A 15,611-nucleotide genomic window follows, 5' to 3' on the forward strand; every position below is an offset into this window, starting at 1 on the left:
ATGGATAATTATCAGTCTCGTATACATAACACAAGTTGAAAATTACAAATCAAAGTGGAAAGAAATTATGTTGAAATGGGGGAGGAAAATTTACAGAACAAGGCGAAATTAGAAATATTTTGGATGCTGGTTCTTAAAGAACACTAACAACCATACAGAATATTCTCTTTACAAAGTATCAGAAAGTGTTTTGAAAATGTTAGCCAACATGGGAATGGAGAAAGTATGGGCATAGAAAATAAACAAGAGGGAGCTGGAATTTTTTGGAAAAAAATACCAAAGGAACCAAGATATTGGGAACAAATAACTAAAGGAGAAAAGGTCAGAATGGGATGAGATCAAGCAGAAGTTTGGAGTTTGAATTAGAGACTGCCTTTCATTTTAGGGACTGATAAGAAAGTATAAGCAGAATGAAAGGGATAGGGTAGTTTTAAATGTAAGATCAACTCTGGTTGAGTTTTTAATTGAGTCTAGAACAGAATGTGTAGTTAAAGGGATAATTAGTAGGGCATATAAAATAATGAAAATGTATAAGAATCAATCAAAAAATATTCGAAAAGTCTGAAAAATGAGAATGGAAAGAAAGTATACGAAGGAACAATGGGAGAATATTTGTATAGGTCCCAAGTATGCAAAAAAATCTAGATGGTTTAGGATTTTCACATGGAGGTTTTTGCATAGGTATACCTCAAGTAGACTTCAGAGAATTTTTCTACAGGTCAGCAGCAAATGTTGGAGGTGTGATGGGAGAGAGAAGCACTTGAACATGGTTTTGGGGGAGAATTCAAAGAGCTGGCAGATTTTCAAAATTCCCTACAGGGTTCTTTGTCAGAAATGTTTGGGGGGGGTGTCAAATTATTATAACTAAAGGAATCATCATTTTGAGCTGGGAGAGTATTAAGTGTAATACTGCTGCTGGCTGGCAAAAAAGAATTTACTACAAAATCTGTTGCTGAATTATTCAGAACACAGTAAAGGAAATAAAAGAATTGTAGGTGAGCTATTTAGAAAAGGAAGTGAGCAAACTACAGAGAAACAAATGTGATTTGTGGGAACATTACACAGAATAATGTTCAGGAGGTGAAGCAGAATTTCAGGGAAGTATGACTTGAGCAGTATATTTAATACTGAAGTGTAGTGTGGATAACTCCATCCTCCTGTCTGTCGGCATGGTTAAGGATTTGGGTATACTGATGAATACTACATTGAAATTTGATGAGCATATCCATCTGGTAATTAGGAAATACTATGGACTTGTTAAAACATCCAGTAGAGATAAAGATTTCTTTATTAGGCTTTATACATTTAGTATTTGCCCAGTAATATTGTATTGTGGCTCTTTGGGAACTGAGAGTCTCTCATTTGAATAAACTTGAGTACATTAAGAAGATCATCATAAAGCAAACTTTTTTCTGTCATTTATCGTATTGTGAAAGACTCAAACACCTTAGCTGTTTTCAATAGGCTGCAGATTACTTAGAAATGCCTATACGACGAAGCTCAGACAGCAGCACTGGGTATTGTTTGAAATTCACAGTGACAACAAAATGAGCAATTTTTATGGTTTGTTTACCCACTGTTAGCTGTGTGCTGACAAGCTCTCCCTTACATCATAGAGCAGGTGGACTGTAGAACTCCCTACAGATAAATATAAGACATATTGCTGATTTGGATACATTTATTGGGGCTTTAGGAGTATTACATTTACATCAGGATTGACAATAAGGCAAACTCTTAAATGATCTGTATAGCCCTTGAGTTTGTATGCAGTATAACTGACTAGATTGTTAAGAAATAAAATCATGAGTGTGCAATGCAATAAAGAGAAATGTTTGTAATTGTTTTTTTCTTTTTTATAACTGTATGTGTACCCGTGTTACTGTGCCATGTGTAAAGTTAATAAAAGTGTTAGAAATTAAAAGATTCAGTTGCCAGACTTTTCCAGACCACTTCAGTCAAATAGAAGCTGTTTTAAAGACATTGGATGCCAGGAAGGTGATCCAGTGTTACTTTGCTTCTTCAGTGTTTTACAGAAAAAAAAAAAAAACGAGCAGCTATCCATTTTGTTTGTTCACCACAGGCTATTTAAATGGGTTATTAAGCAGTTGTACCCTCAGTTAGTTTCTTACTGTATTTCTTTCTGCTCTTCCTAATTGAGCACTAGGTGTTTCTCACACCATGTTATTTCCCTTTTCACTAGAGGTACACCTTGCATGCTTCAGGGGTTTATCTGTGAAGGAGATATGTGAGGACATCACTTGGATAATATTGCACACCTTTCTACTTTTTTTTTTTTTAATTTCTTCAAGTCTTTTGGGTTTCTAATACCATGACTGCAATGGACCCCATTCCTAAGTCAAAGTATGATTAAAGTTCATGAAATTTGCAATTGTTTCAGTCTTGAATGTTAGGTAGAAGTGCTCTGCGCAGCACCAGCAATGTGCCCAGTAGTGACTCCTGCAATTTGTATGGAGTTACATGTATTGGTAGCATATCTAGGTACGATTGTAAATTATTTTTTATAAGACCCATTGTTTCTACTACTACTGGAACTGTCTTGGTATCTTTCTTCCACATTGCCCTTGTTTCTGCCTGCAAATCTTGATATTTTATGACTTTGTGTCTCTCTGTACATAAAGACACTGTAGTCGCTGGTTGTAGCAATTTCAATAATCAATGCTACTTTTGTCTTCTTTTCATGTACTACTATATCTGGTTTTCTCGCATCTATTTTTTGAACTGTTGGGAATGGATGATCCCATGTGATATAAACTTCATCATTTTCTATGATGCTTTGTGGCTCATGTTTCCAGTGTGTTTCAGCTTCTTCAATATTATAATTTTTGCACAATACCAAGTGCAGCAGTCTTGCTACATTATCATGCCTTTCAGTATACAGCTAGCAACAAGATGTGCGACCGTCTGCAATTCTGTTTTTCAAAACCTACATTTGTCTTTTTCTCCCACATGTTCAATGGACTTTGTAAACCAGCATATATGTACCCACTGTCTTGGGCCGCCAGTATTAAACTTTCATCTTTTGGTTTAAATTCACCTCTCTTTAACCATTTATGCTTTCAGTCCTGATCAACACAAGGTTGTTCCAAGAATTTTCTATACTTGAAACTATATTTCTGCATTTTCACCTTTTTTGCCTTCTCATCTGATCCTTCACCTTATATTCTTTTGTTTTTTTTGGCACATTCAGTTGCTGCTTGATTTTTATCTACATCTGGTTGGTTTTCATTCCCGCTTGACTCTGATATGCTTCTGCTAAACTAAGCAGGGAAGTCAGCTTAGATTATGCTCTTCATGTTCATTACATTTGGGTGTTGTAAGCCAGTCGATATGTATGCAGTCCCATGATTGCAGATCTATACATACAATCAATTTTGAGGAGGCCCATACCTCCTTCAGAACTGGGAATATATAATCTTGGTATGCACTGATTTTATAAATCACTTGATGAGCATGAAGCATGCTTCTTGTTTTCCTGTTCAACCTATCCAACACCTTTTGTGGCCAGTCAGTCACTCCAAAACTTAAGACAGGAAGAGCAAATTGGTTTATAGCTTGAACTTCGTTCCTAGATGTCAACACTGTTTTTAGTATTAATTTTAGTCTTCTAAAATATTCCTTAGTAAGTTTTATTCACATTTGTTCATGTTTTATGGTTCATCCTTCATCAATTCCCAAATGCTTATATGCTGCTTCTTGCTCAAGTTCTTTTATATCACATCCCTGTCCTAAACTGATATTTTCTTGGTGTTTCAGCCTTCCTGCTTTAAATGTTGCTTCTGCACATTTATCAAGACCAAGTGACATTCTTATATCATCTAAAAAAGTTTTGAGCAATTAGAGTTGTGCTTTCAGTTCCTCATCTGATGAACTGTACAGTTTTAAATCATCTACAAAAAGAAGATGAGAAGTTTTTACACTTTGTTGTTTTCTGGGACCTAAATTGTAGCCATGACATAATCTGTTAAGTAGACAGCTTAATGGGTTAAGGGCAAGACAAAAGAGCAGTGGTGACAGAGAGTCACTATGGAATAATCCCCTTGGAATTGTTATCCCTGGAATAATAATTTGTCCTTTATTATGGATTGACTGTAAAATGGGTTGCCACTGTTTCATGGTTGCTGTAATGTAATCAATCAGTGTAGGGGTGTATCTTATACATTTTTAGGCACTTTTTTATCCATAAATGTGGGATACTGTCAAATGCTTTTTTGTAGTCTATCCATGCCATACCTATATTCTTCCCCTTTTTACACTTCTCCATTATGACTTTATTTAACAGCAAATGATCCTTTCCTCTATATGATTTTCTTTTATTACCCTTTTGTTCTATTGTCATGATCGAGTTTTCTTCTAAATGACTATAACCTCTGTCAGCATCATTTCCAGTGTATAGTTTATACATCATCGGAAGTCAAGTTACTGATTTATAGTTTTTAATAAACCTTACAGGTTCACTCTTAAGGAGGAGTATTTTTTTCCTGTTGTTAACCAGGCTGGTATCTCTTCGGGGTACACATATAAATAGTTCTTACAAATAGCTAAGTACTCATGTAAAGATGTTAATACTTTTACTCAAAAGCTAGGTTATGCATCTGGGCTTCGGGTTTTCTAAGTAGGAGCTTAACTTTGTTTCAGTCTCTCTGGCCATTACTACATCCCATTTCATATCCTGTGTATTTGAACTTCTTATTCTTTCTTTTACCTTTTCTGTCCATTTAGCATCTTTTTGTTCAACAAGATCTTCATAGATATTTCTCCAAAATATATCTATTTATTCTTTTCTTTTGGTGCTGTTTCAATTCCCTTTGCCTTTCTTCCCAATTCTTTATAACACTTTTTTTAGGTCATCAATAAATTGCTTATCTTGCACTTTTCCTTTATATTTATCTGCATATCTTCTAATTTTTTCTGCCTGTGCTGATATTTTTAGTTTATTATTTGCGATAGTGCACAATAGATCCTGATCTGTTCTGATACTGTGTGTTGCTTTTATCACATCTATCTTTCTGAGTATTTTGGTTGATCCAGTCACTCTTCTATACTCTTCTAACAATGACACTTTTTGTCTTAATTAGGTTATAGTTTTCTCTATTCTATACTTCTGTGATAGCATTCAGTGTCTCCCCTTCTTTTCCCTTACTACCCTATATTTTTCTAGTAAGACTTTATCTGTTATTAATTTAGCTGCACAGTAATATATCCTATTTATTTCTGTTAAATTGCATGAATTTCTGTGGACAGTCCTAATTACTGGTTTCATTTGTTTTATCAAACTTCTAACTTTTGGGGTTTTATTGACTTTCTGTAATCTGTTTCTTTCACTGATCTTAATATGTCTGTCCATCTCTATTAAATCGAGCAACTCTTCTCTTAGGTCATTTTCCTCTAAACTGAGGGCATATTCTTTGATCCCCATTTCCTGTGGGCATTCTGTAGGTAGTTCCACAACATCTTCCTGTGCCACATTCTGTTTGGATTCATCCTGTGTCATGCATTGCTCTTTCATACTGGAACTCACTGGATTGTCAACACACAACATTGGCTTTGTCAATAGTTGCCATAGTTTCCTCTTCCTCCCCTTGCTGTACAACTCCAGTTGGATGTTTGCACTGGTTTCCTATAGAAGACTGCAAAGTATCTTCATCTGACAACTGATCAGATGTTTCCCACCCCACTGGTTTCGCCTTAAGTTGCGGATCCATTGCTCTACCCTGCTGTGATGTTTTCTGAGTTAAATTTTCTACATTAAATCCTTCACTTTGCAGGTAATCAATAACCTCAGTTTCTATTTCAACTACTCCATTACTAATCATCTTTTTTACTTTTCCTCTTTGTTTTTTATTTTTTGTATTTTTTCCATGTCTGGATGCCTCTGCCAATATTTCTCTTTAAATATCTTTGGTGCTGCTCTTTTTGTTTCAATTATTTTTGCTTTCTCTTTTGCATAAATGTACTGCACGTATTAAATCTTTTTCTTTCCCATGTCCATATTTCTTCTTCAGATGTCTCTTGATCCTCCTCTTTCTCCTTACTCTGGGGACTTGTTGCTCCATCATAGTGTTATGTAACCTATGTTAAACTTTCTACAATGAATCCTTCACTTCGCAAGTGTTCCATAACTTCAGCTTCTATTTTTTAACATCTACCTTCCGTCTTGTGAACTTACTTTTTTTATTGTGAAATTTTTCATATCTGGATGCCTTTGCCTATATTTCTCCTTGAATATCTTTGCGGATGTTTTTTTTGTGTTGATTAGTCTGAGTTTCCTTTTTGCATAAATATTGCCCCAGATCTGATCTCTCTCTCTCTTTCCCATGTCTATATTTCTTTTTTATACCTTTCAAAAGTATCTAGATTTTGTTCTTTACATGTTCATACTTCCTCAGTTGCTTCTTTTTCCAAACAGACCATGATTTCTTGGTCTATATAATTTTTTCCATAAACCTGTTGTATTCATGAACACAAATTTTTATTTAAAGCTTGTGACAGTTTTTCTTGCGGAAGTATTTTTCTTTCCTCTAATTTCTTTCTTAATCTTTTTGTATATCTTCTGTCTGGAAATTCTGGGCTTCTTGCATAATAGTAACAATACATAATTTCTGTCTTATCCTCAATAGTCCACTCTGTCATCTTTATGGCTCTTCTTTGGCCTATCAGTGTTTGTAATTTTTGTGGACTGTTACTTCCTTGCTCAGCAGGGGGCTATGATCTACTATGTTACTGTTCTGATGTCCTGTGAATCCAGGGCAGGCTTTGATAGGTTGATCATTTAGGTCTTAACTGATTGTGGGGTTCCTTTTCTTATTCATTGCTTGGGTTTTATTCATAAATTAATGAACTACTTGTAACAGCCCAGTAGAAAATAGGTTGATCTGAAATCTTAAGCATCATCCAGTTTTCTAAGATCAACATTTCTGAAGATTCTCTAGTTTCTGCACTTGGAAGAGCACACTCCTTTTGCAGGCAAAACACCATGGTCTTCGTTCTCTGCTTCATAGCATAGCCAACTGCTGTAACATTTTTTTTTTCTTCCACCTACATATTTTTATCTCTAAGTCTGCTTTGGAAAGGTTCACGTGTTTATTGCCTAAATGCTAAATACTTCAAAAGATTTCACAAGGTCACAAGCCATGACCTATATCTGCACGGTCTCTGCTATTTAGAAGGGAGAAAACATTAGGATGCACTGCCACATTTACCAAAGCAAGAACGGTAAAGATTAAGGCCTGCTTCAACTCTGCCAAGATTGCACTTTTGAAGGTTTCCCATTGCGGGTTCAACAATGCAGAACATTGCACAGTCCCAAGCTTGTGTTGAAGGAAAGTGGGAAGGGAGTCAAGAGATCAGATCTCCGTTCCAAGTTCATGTTACTTAGTCTGCCCGCTGGGTGCCCCAAGCATGTCTTATGACTATAAGCTTCCTGAGGAGAGATATGCATCCTGGAATGCCCACTCTGTCTCCTTCACATTTAGTGTCTGCAGCATAGACATTCCTGTCCAGAGCACATGTAGTGATCCTTGAAGTCCCTAGGCAGCGTTTGTGCATAGCATAGAAGTGCCTTCTCCCCAGGCCTTCCCACTGTGCATGCAGAACTTTGTAATCAGGCTGCAAGAAGACTACTGTGGGTCATTTTGCACTAGTTGGATGCCCTGAGAAGCCCAAATGTTAAATGTACATCAGTTGTCTGATACCAAATGGGATCTGTTTCTCCGTCTAAAGAGTATACCCTTAAGGTGAATGGGCTGATACCAGAACTAACCACCTCAACTGTCTCACAAAATACAGAACCACCTCCAGCTAACACTTCACTATGAGTCAAGGTCCGGCAACCTGATCCCAGCACCCATCTTTCACACACTTGACGTCTAGTGTATTGTGGCAGCACATGCTGCCTCACCACCACCTGGTGATCTGTAAAATAGGCATGGTTGTTCTTGCTGATTGTGTTGGAAATGAGAGAACTTCCAGAGATTCTTGTTTCCAAGAAGCATGATGACAACAAAACCTTCCCTTCAGAAGATCTGCCCTTTGGGAAAAGTAGAATTTGGTAAATGAAATCCCCTATGGACTGTTCTCTTGGCCTTCTGCCTTTTCTCAAAAATACCTTAAAACAGTGTCTGGAAAAGGATAACGAGACCTGAGACTGCTCAAACATTTTTATTTTTTTTATGAAGACTGAAAGCATCTTGATTCCAATTCCTTTGTTCTTAAGCTGATTGAGGCTCTGTACTGTTCACCAGCAGTGTGGAATGGTATACTTTTAAAGTTTTATAGAGTAGAAACCTGTGCATTTTCTTCAGTCCAGCACAAGTCCCAAAGACTGTATCACCTTTCCACCTCTTTACTTGATAAGGATTCTAAGGAATTATCAGGATTTCCAAGAGGCCTTTCTGTTACACATTGGAATTTTGGTCCCTCAGCTGTTTCTCACCCATCCATGTTTCAGTCCTCCATAATGGATCAAGTACTGCAGAAGGTGATAAACCTTTCCAGAGTCTGGAAAAGACTGTTATGCTTTGTACTATTAACATTTGTGCAGCCCTTTGTAATTCTGACTGTGCTGTTACTTGTTCATAGAGCATACATCTTGGGAATGTCCCAGCATGTGACGTCATGGATCAGGATCTTCTCTTTTAAGGATGAGCTTGACTGAGCCATCCTGGATGGTCCCCTCCAGGGAGATGCTCTTTTTAGTGAGGCCTCCAAGGACTGATTTGTTTGTTTCCTCTGTAAAAGGTTGTCAGTCTCTGATCACAATGAAAAGTCTTTGAAATTAATGTGTCCCTTCCTCATCTTTCCAGCCACTGCAGTTCTTTAGAAGGAAGAAGAAACCACCCATAGTATGAGACCCAGCATGTTAGATGGTGATGACCTTACCTAGATATGAACCAAATCCACTAGGAAGATAACACTATTATGCCAATAGTTACAGCCCTGGCTAGCATCTTGGACTTTTATTGGACTGCTAGTAAGGAACCATTTTATTTCCTTCATTTATGGTGTGTATTTGATAACCAATGCTCTTTTGTAGTTGATGTCGCTTCCATAGTCCTTACTTTTCCCAGTCCCCTTCTCCCATCCCACTAGGGGTTTGTATCTTTTTCCCCATTCACTTACTACATAGTTTCCCACATCCCTCACTAATCCCAAGGGATAACCTCTTGCTATAAACATTTCGGATAATATATCCATTTCGCTCATGAAATCCTCGCCACAAATGGAAGTAGTGAAAAATATATTAATTAAGAATTGAAACATCTTAAAGACTAATCAGGTCTTTCAGGGAATCTTGAGACGTATACCAAGATTAGTTTTTAAAACGGAGAAATTTGAATGTTTTGAGTTACGGGGTGGTTACACCTCAGTCAGTGAGGAGAAAGGCACCACAAAATGTGGTGCTTGTCCACAATGCAGTTTCATTTATGAGGACAATTATATGATCTTGGGAAATTATTTCAAACCAGGGTGAGATTTGTGAAAGGTTATTGTGGGGCAAGGATTGTGGTCTACCTAGCGAGATGCTCAGGTTGCCCTGTGTTTATATGGGAATGTGCTTTGTATAAACATTCGTCACTTTGCCCTCACAACAAAAAATTTAACTTCGGCATTCTAGAAGAGTAGTGGTAAACCCCAGAGGGAGGTGATTTGAAGGTGGTACTGGAAGCAAAGGAAGTGACATGGCAAATTAAGTTGAATGCCACCCAACATCCTGGTATTAATGAAGCTGTCACTATACACCCTTTATTGGTAATGAAAGCTGAGATGTATTATTGAAATAAATAATGACTTTAAAAGGGATACAATATTTTTAGCAAAATAAAAATTTTGAAGGAGATTTCATTTTACAGTTAAGCACAGTAAGTTGGTATGACTAGAGTAGAAGCATGATTTTATAAGGGATTGACCAGAAATGCACATCATGGACCTGGTTAAAGAGAGGTTATATGTAGATATAAAATTGCATTCAGTATTTTAGTGTATGTGGAACTTTGGGAACACTGGAGGTAGGGATCTGCCTCATGGCAAAGAACAACAAAACAAGCCATTGCTTCACAGTTATATTCAAAGTACATCCATGCAAGGGTTCACCATACTCATAACAATTTGGTGATGTTTAACAGTGTTAATCAGCTGTTTGAACAATATAAAAAGATGGAATGGATTGTACTAAAATGATTCTGAAAAAGTCCAATATTATAGACAAAAGCGCTTATTCCAATATGTTTTAAAAAGTTTTTAGGTATGACTTTTTTGTGGCTTATTTTATGGTTTTAAAGACTTTTTTCTAAAATAAAGTGTCAATATTCTAAGGACTGCTCAAGCTGCTGGCGTTACTATATCTTTTGATTTTATGGTGGTTGAGTGACGCTACACTGGTACCTTTATTGAATTATCACTTGTGACACAGACAGATTTATGTTTATATGAAAGTAATCGAACTGTATTAACAAATTCACGTTTACAAACATTATACTTTACATATATTGCTATACGTCATATAGCCTAAGCAACATTATATAAATTATTTAAAATCCTGCCCCTTTTTTTTAAGTAAGAAACATCTTTATTAAACCATCACTTATGACATAGGCAATTATACATTTATATAAATTAAAACAAACCACACCAACGCAAGCCAAGTTACAAGCATTTTACATCATGTACCATACTGAGACACTCCCAGTTTTAGTCATTATACATCATTTATAATCAACCCAATCATTTTCAGTCAAACATTACATAGCTCATTTAAGACCTGCCTTCTTTTAAACCTCATACCTCCCCTGCATGTACTGTTCCCACAATTCCCATTATTTCCTATGTAGTTTGCGCTTACCTTTTTCTAAATCCTTTTCTAAATATCTCAATTCCAGTTGTTTTATCTCTTACTGTATTCACTACTTCACTATAGTTGGTTAAGATTTTGATTTCCATTTTCTGGTAATAGCTTTTTGACATTCACCATTGTTAGACATAGCAAGGCCTTAGGCCAAGAGTACTTCAGTAGGAGATCATGAATTCTCTTCCTCATTTATAGGAAGGCAAAGGGCTCTACTTCACACTTTTTTTGGCAAAGGAAATGGACTTGCATCCCATCTTCAACATAAGTGGGTTAAGCAAGCACATCCAGTTCACAATACTAACTCTGAAGGAATGTAGGCTGTCTGAATGTTTTTTCCAGACATGATGGATAATTTTTTGAGAACCAGATGTGATGGATGCCTTTTGGCTAATCATTACCAGAGATTCACATAGATAATTTCTTTGGTTCACTTTGAGTGTTACTAAGTAAAATGTGCTGTTATTTTGTGTGTTTTTCTGCTCCCATAGTGTTTACCAGGGTGTTGGGCATTCTAGTGGTGGTCTTCATGTGTCCTGCTTATCCCTGTGGCCCACTCAAATGAAACCCGAGTACAACCTTGCTTTGTATTCTCCCATGGCTGCTGGTCGTGGTGGTCTGAATAACCTGAGAAAAGTCATCTCTAAGCTTGACTCAAGAATTCCCTTAAGTGAGGAAAAATTTGCACACTTTATCATCTGCCTTTCCCATCTACAGACAGGGCCAATAAAGTTGTATTTTTGGCGTCTTCTATGAAGGTGAGTGCAGTGTTCAGGCCTGCGCCTCAAGGGCATTATGGAAGCCACTATCTTCACAAGTTCCATTCAGGTGCCAGAGGATGTGGTAGATCAAGCAGCAAGGTTTTAATGTATAGAAAATTGCTCTGCTCTTGTAGACCTTCTTTTTGTGTTAGGGGACCTATTTTCCGTTTTAGATTGCATAACTTGATAATCGTCCGTTGGTGGAGACCTGCTAACTGAACATTTCTCACTGAAGATGTTAGCTGCATATACACCTAGCACAACTCCATGTCTTCTAGATATTCATTTGAGTAGTACAATGCCTATTATTCAGTTGCATTAGTCCACTTTTTGGTGCTTGTCTCTGCCGCATCCTTCAGTTTCGGCCTAACTCGTTTTTCTGTAATGAGGGAAGAAATGTAGAAAGAGGGATATGCATTTCTTGTGATAGCTTTCAGTTTCTGCCTTATCCTTTTTCTGTAGGCTAGGGAATAAATGGATCAAGAAAAAAGATATGCCTCTTCTGCTGAGGATGTCAGGCTCTCAATGAAATGTGGGAATGCCTGAAAAATATCGACTGGAAAACAGAATCATGGCAGTACCATTTAGAGGACAGAAACGGTCTATTACCAGAAGTACTGATGGCTGAGCATCTCTGTCTGGAATATCATTAGATCTATAAGTCACCAAACGTATTCATTTCATAAAGAATAGGAAATTATTTGCTGTAGCATTTAAACACTGGCTGCAAGCACCATTCCTTAGGTGCCATCCTCATGATTGTCCTTTGGTTTATGGAAGTATTTTGTTACTGATTTCTTCATTTAAGAATATTTAAGAAGAGTTGCACAGACTGATATATTTATTTATTTATTTTTTTTTGCAGAAATTGTTTCATGCAATAGGTCCAACTCTTCATTCTGGAAAATCACTGACAGGTAAAATTTATATAATCGTAAGCGTTTTTAAATTTTTTGCTATATTTCCTTTGCTAAACAAACTTATGTATGTGTATGGATTTGCTTAAGCATTTATGTTAGATAACAAATATGATATTGTAGTTAGTATTTTGTTATATCACTTAATAAATAGCTGAGAGAAATATGGTTTTGTACACTGAATTTTCTATCATTTGTGGTTCTGAACAACATGTTTTGATGATGGAATGCACATTTTCAACATCCCTTTGTTTTCACGTGTCCTTTGATATATGTGTATCAAATTTGTACAGATCAGTGTGATGAAAATAAGTTTTTGTAAAGGTTGAATATTTTGTTACTGTACTGTTAGAAGTAAATTAATGATAATATTGGCATTCACTGTATTTTAGAAGTAAATGGTAGCTGTCCTTTTTATGAGGACCTCTAAAGCGGTTTTGTGTGTTGCAAGTTTAATTCCAGGTATTGAAAATTGTCAAAGTTAGGTTTTAATTGCATTCTTTTTGTCCCAGATTTTCAGCATACTCTTACAGTCCGTCATTGTGTACAAACTAAAAATGTACTGATTTTGAGTACCATTATAAATTATTTAAACTTTTGATAAAAAAAAAGAAAATAGCCTGTCTGTGAGAAGTTGCCATTTGTCATATTCTCACACTACAGTATCAAAAAGACCAAACTGTAAGATACAAGTTGAAATTGAAATTGCCAGAGATGTAATGCATTTTTATCACTGTTTTAAAAGCAGGCCTTTGGTTGTTTTCTGTAAATTTGCCCCACATTTTAGTATGCTAGTTTTTATGATCATTCCTTCCAGGGAAAATGAAAAGGTTTTCTTTTCTCTGAAGGTGATTTTTGTACAGCAAATGCAGAATTTCCCTCCATGGTTAAAGGATGTAATTTGGGGTATTGTTTGAGCATTAACTGATGTGTTTTTGTAAGAGCTGATGGTGAGACCCTCCATAGGCATCACCAGTGATGTAGAGAATTAAAGCCCTTACTGTGACTAAGATGACCCAAGTTAGCTAATTGGCTGTGATTCTTCATGATGCAGGGGAGGTAGTCTAGGTGCTCCTGTCCTATGCAAGGAGACAGAGTGCATGCCCAGGGTTGTTGCTAAGGTAGGTGCCAAGGGGGTAGGTCATCTGGTAAATTGATGCACCTTCCCTGATGGCTGCTTCAACCCTTGGCCATGGTAATAGGAAATGAAAGGAGCTCATTAACTTAAAGGAGGCTGATCAACAGGCAGTGGGGGCAGAGTACAGCAAAACAGTAAAACACTGTGAAACCTTCTTGATGAAACCCTTTGCTTGGATTCTTCCTTACCTTCAATCCAATTATCATGAGCCCCTGTGTCAGCACATACTGTACCGTTGTACGTCAACTATTTAATATGGCATATCTGTATAATCTGACCGTTCTTTTTTGCTACTCACATAGGTAATATCACAATACTTGCTTTCCAAAGCTCCTGCATTTATTACTTTGGTGTATGTATCAACTAAGTGTCCATGTGACCATAGGATTACCAGTGAAGAACTACACTGGCATCTCCTGCTGTACCTCAGACAGGATTAAGACATGATGCTGTATCACAGGTGCAAGGAGTTTCACTTAGTTTGAGAATTTTCTTTTGTGGAAACTGAAGGAAGGGGCCTTCTTGCAACTCAGTGTAGCACAGAGCAAAAGCACTAAAGCTCAGTCAGTAGGTGAAGGACTAGCCCTTCTTGGGAGTAGTTTTGCAGCTAAAAATGGTTTTGTAGGCAAAAATGTGTAAACCTCATCCTCGGCAGGTGAGACTCATGCACTTGTCAGTCATCTGCCTCAGTGGAGGAACTCTTCTGGTTCACATTTTAGGGGATAAGAACCTAGGGTGCTGATGCTGCCTTCCCTCAGTTAATAGAATCGAGCTTATCATTGCCCTGCCTGATCCAGGTCTTTTGTCACTATCTGAAAGACTAGGGGAGGACAGGCCTTAAGGTCTTCTTTCCTAGGGCGTAATCTCCTCAAATATGGAGGGATATCCCACAATGTAGCTGTGGTTCATGGCCTAGTCATCAAGCATATGTTTGATTTATTTATTTTATTTTTGTATTTATGTTTTTGTTAACCAGACAAAGCACTGATCCATGTGGACCATTTTCAGATGCAGACAAAAGTTTACCTTGTATTTTGTTGCTTTCTGGTAACCCAGTACTGGCCAGTTTTCAAAAGCACAGACTCCCCTCCCTCTCTCTGTCTGTGACAGCTGATTGGCTGAGTATGTCCTGAGAGAGAAGCATATAGATATTGTAGGAAGTGAATGCTCAGTCATTTTCTGCCATCCAAAGAGAAAAAAGTCCTCAGACTCTGTAAAGGATCCAGTACTGATTCTTCCACCTTACAACTCAGATAAGCCACATTTGGGGACCTACTTCCTCTCATTTTATTGTTAGATTTATTTTATTTCTATTTGTGTTTATTTAAAAAATATATATTTATTTTAAGTATGTCAGTGTTTATAGGAATTTCTGTGGGAATTTTGATTGCAGCAGTGCTTATTTGACAAATGCTTGTATTTAGCGATTCTGAGGAAGCTTTTAATATTTCTTTTGGAAGTACAGTGTATATGTGTGCCCTTAGACACTAAGGACTGCCTTATGTAATCATAACCATCTGTCTTTACTGTTATTTTACTTTATTTTCATCTTTTGACAGGAAAATATTGCAGAACTTGGATTTTTTCCAGCAATTATATATTATTTTCTACATGCATGGCTCTGTTCTGTGTGTTATAACATAGGATTTTGATTTTACCTCAGATGAAGTTATTTTAATGTACTATGGCAGTTTTACTCTAACAAGAAAATGTGTGGTTTACGTTGCTATTAAATATTATTTTATGGCAGTTTAAAGTATGTGAATCTATTTTATAGTGATGGTCTAGCACGGTGGTTGCTTTGGTTTTTGGATTTTGTGTATTGGAAATTCTTTAAATTCTGCCAGCTGTAAAAGACTTCTGAACAGATTTCAAACTGTTTTTGTGATGATAAGACATCTTGGCAGAGTTCAGTTGTGTGGGGATTTAACTTA

The 15,611-nt window shown here is 36.8% G+C and overlaps 1 protein-coding gene across 1 annotated transcript in view; it reads left to right on the plus strand.

Moving 5' to 3' along the window:
• Positions 1 to 15,611, plus strand: part of VPS8 (VPS8 subunit of CORVET complex) — a 2,195,799-nt gene that overhangs the window by 997,620 nt on the left and 1,182,568 nt on the right. Inside the window, exon 18 of the mRNA XM_044075401.1 lies at positions 12,488 to 12,539. Within this exon, the coding sequence (XP_043931336.1) occupies positions 12,488 to 12,539 (52 nt within the window). The remainder of the gene's footprint in view (positions 1 to 12,487; positions 12,540 to 15,611) is intronic.

Source organism: Protopterus annectens, chromosome 6.part1 (assembly GCF_019279795.1).
Source record: "Protopterus annectens isolate FY-2018-M chromosome 6.part1, PAN1.0, whole genome shotgun sequence".
NCBI classification, from domain to species: Eukaryota; Metazoa; Chordata; order Ceratodontiformes; family Protopteridae; genus Protopterus; species Protopterus annectens.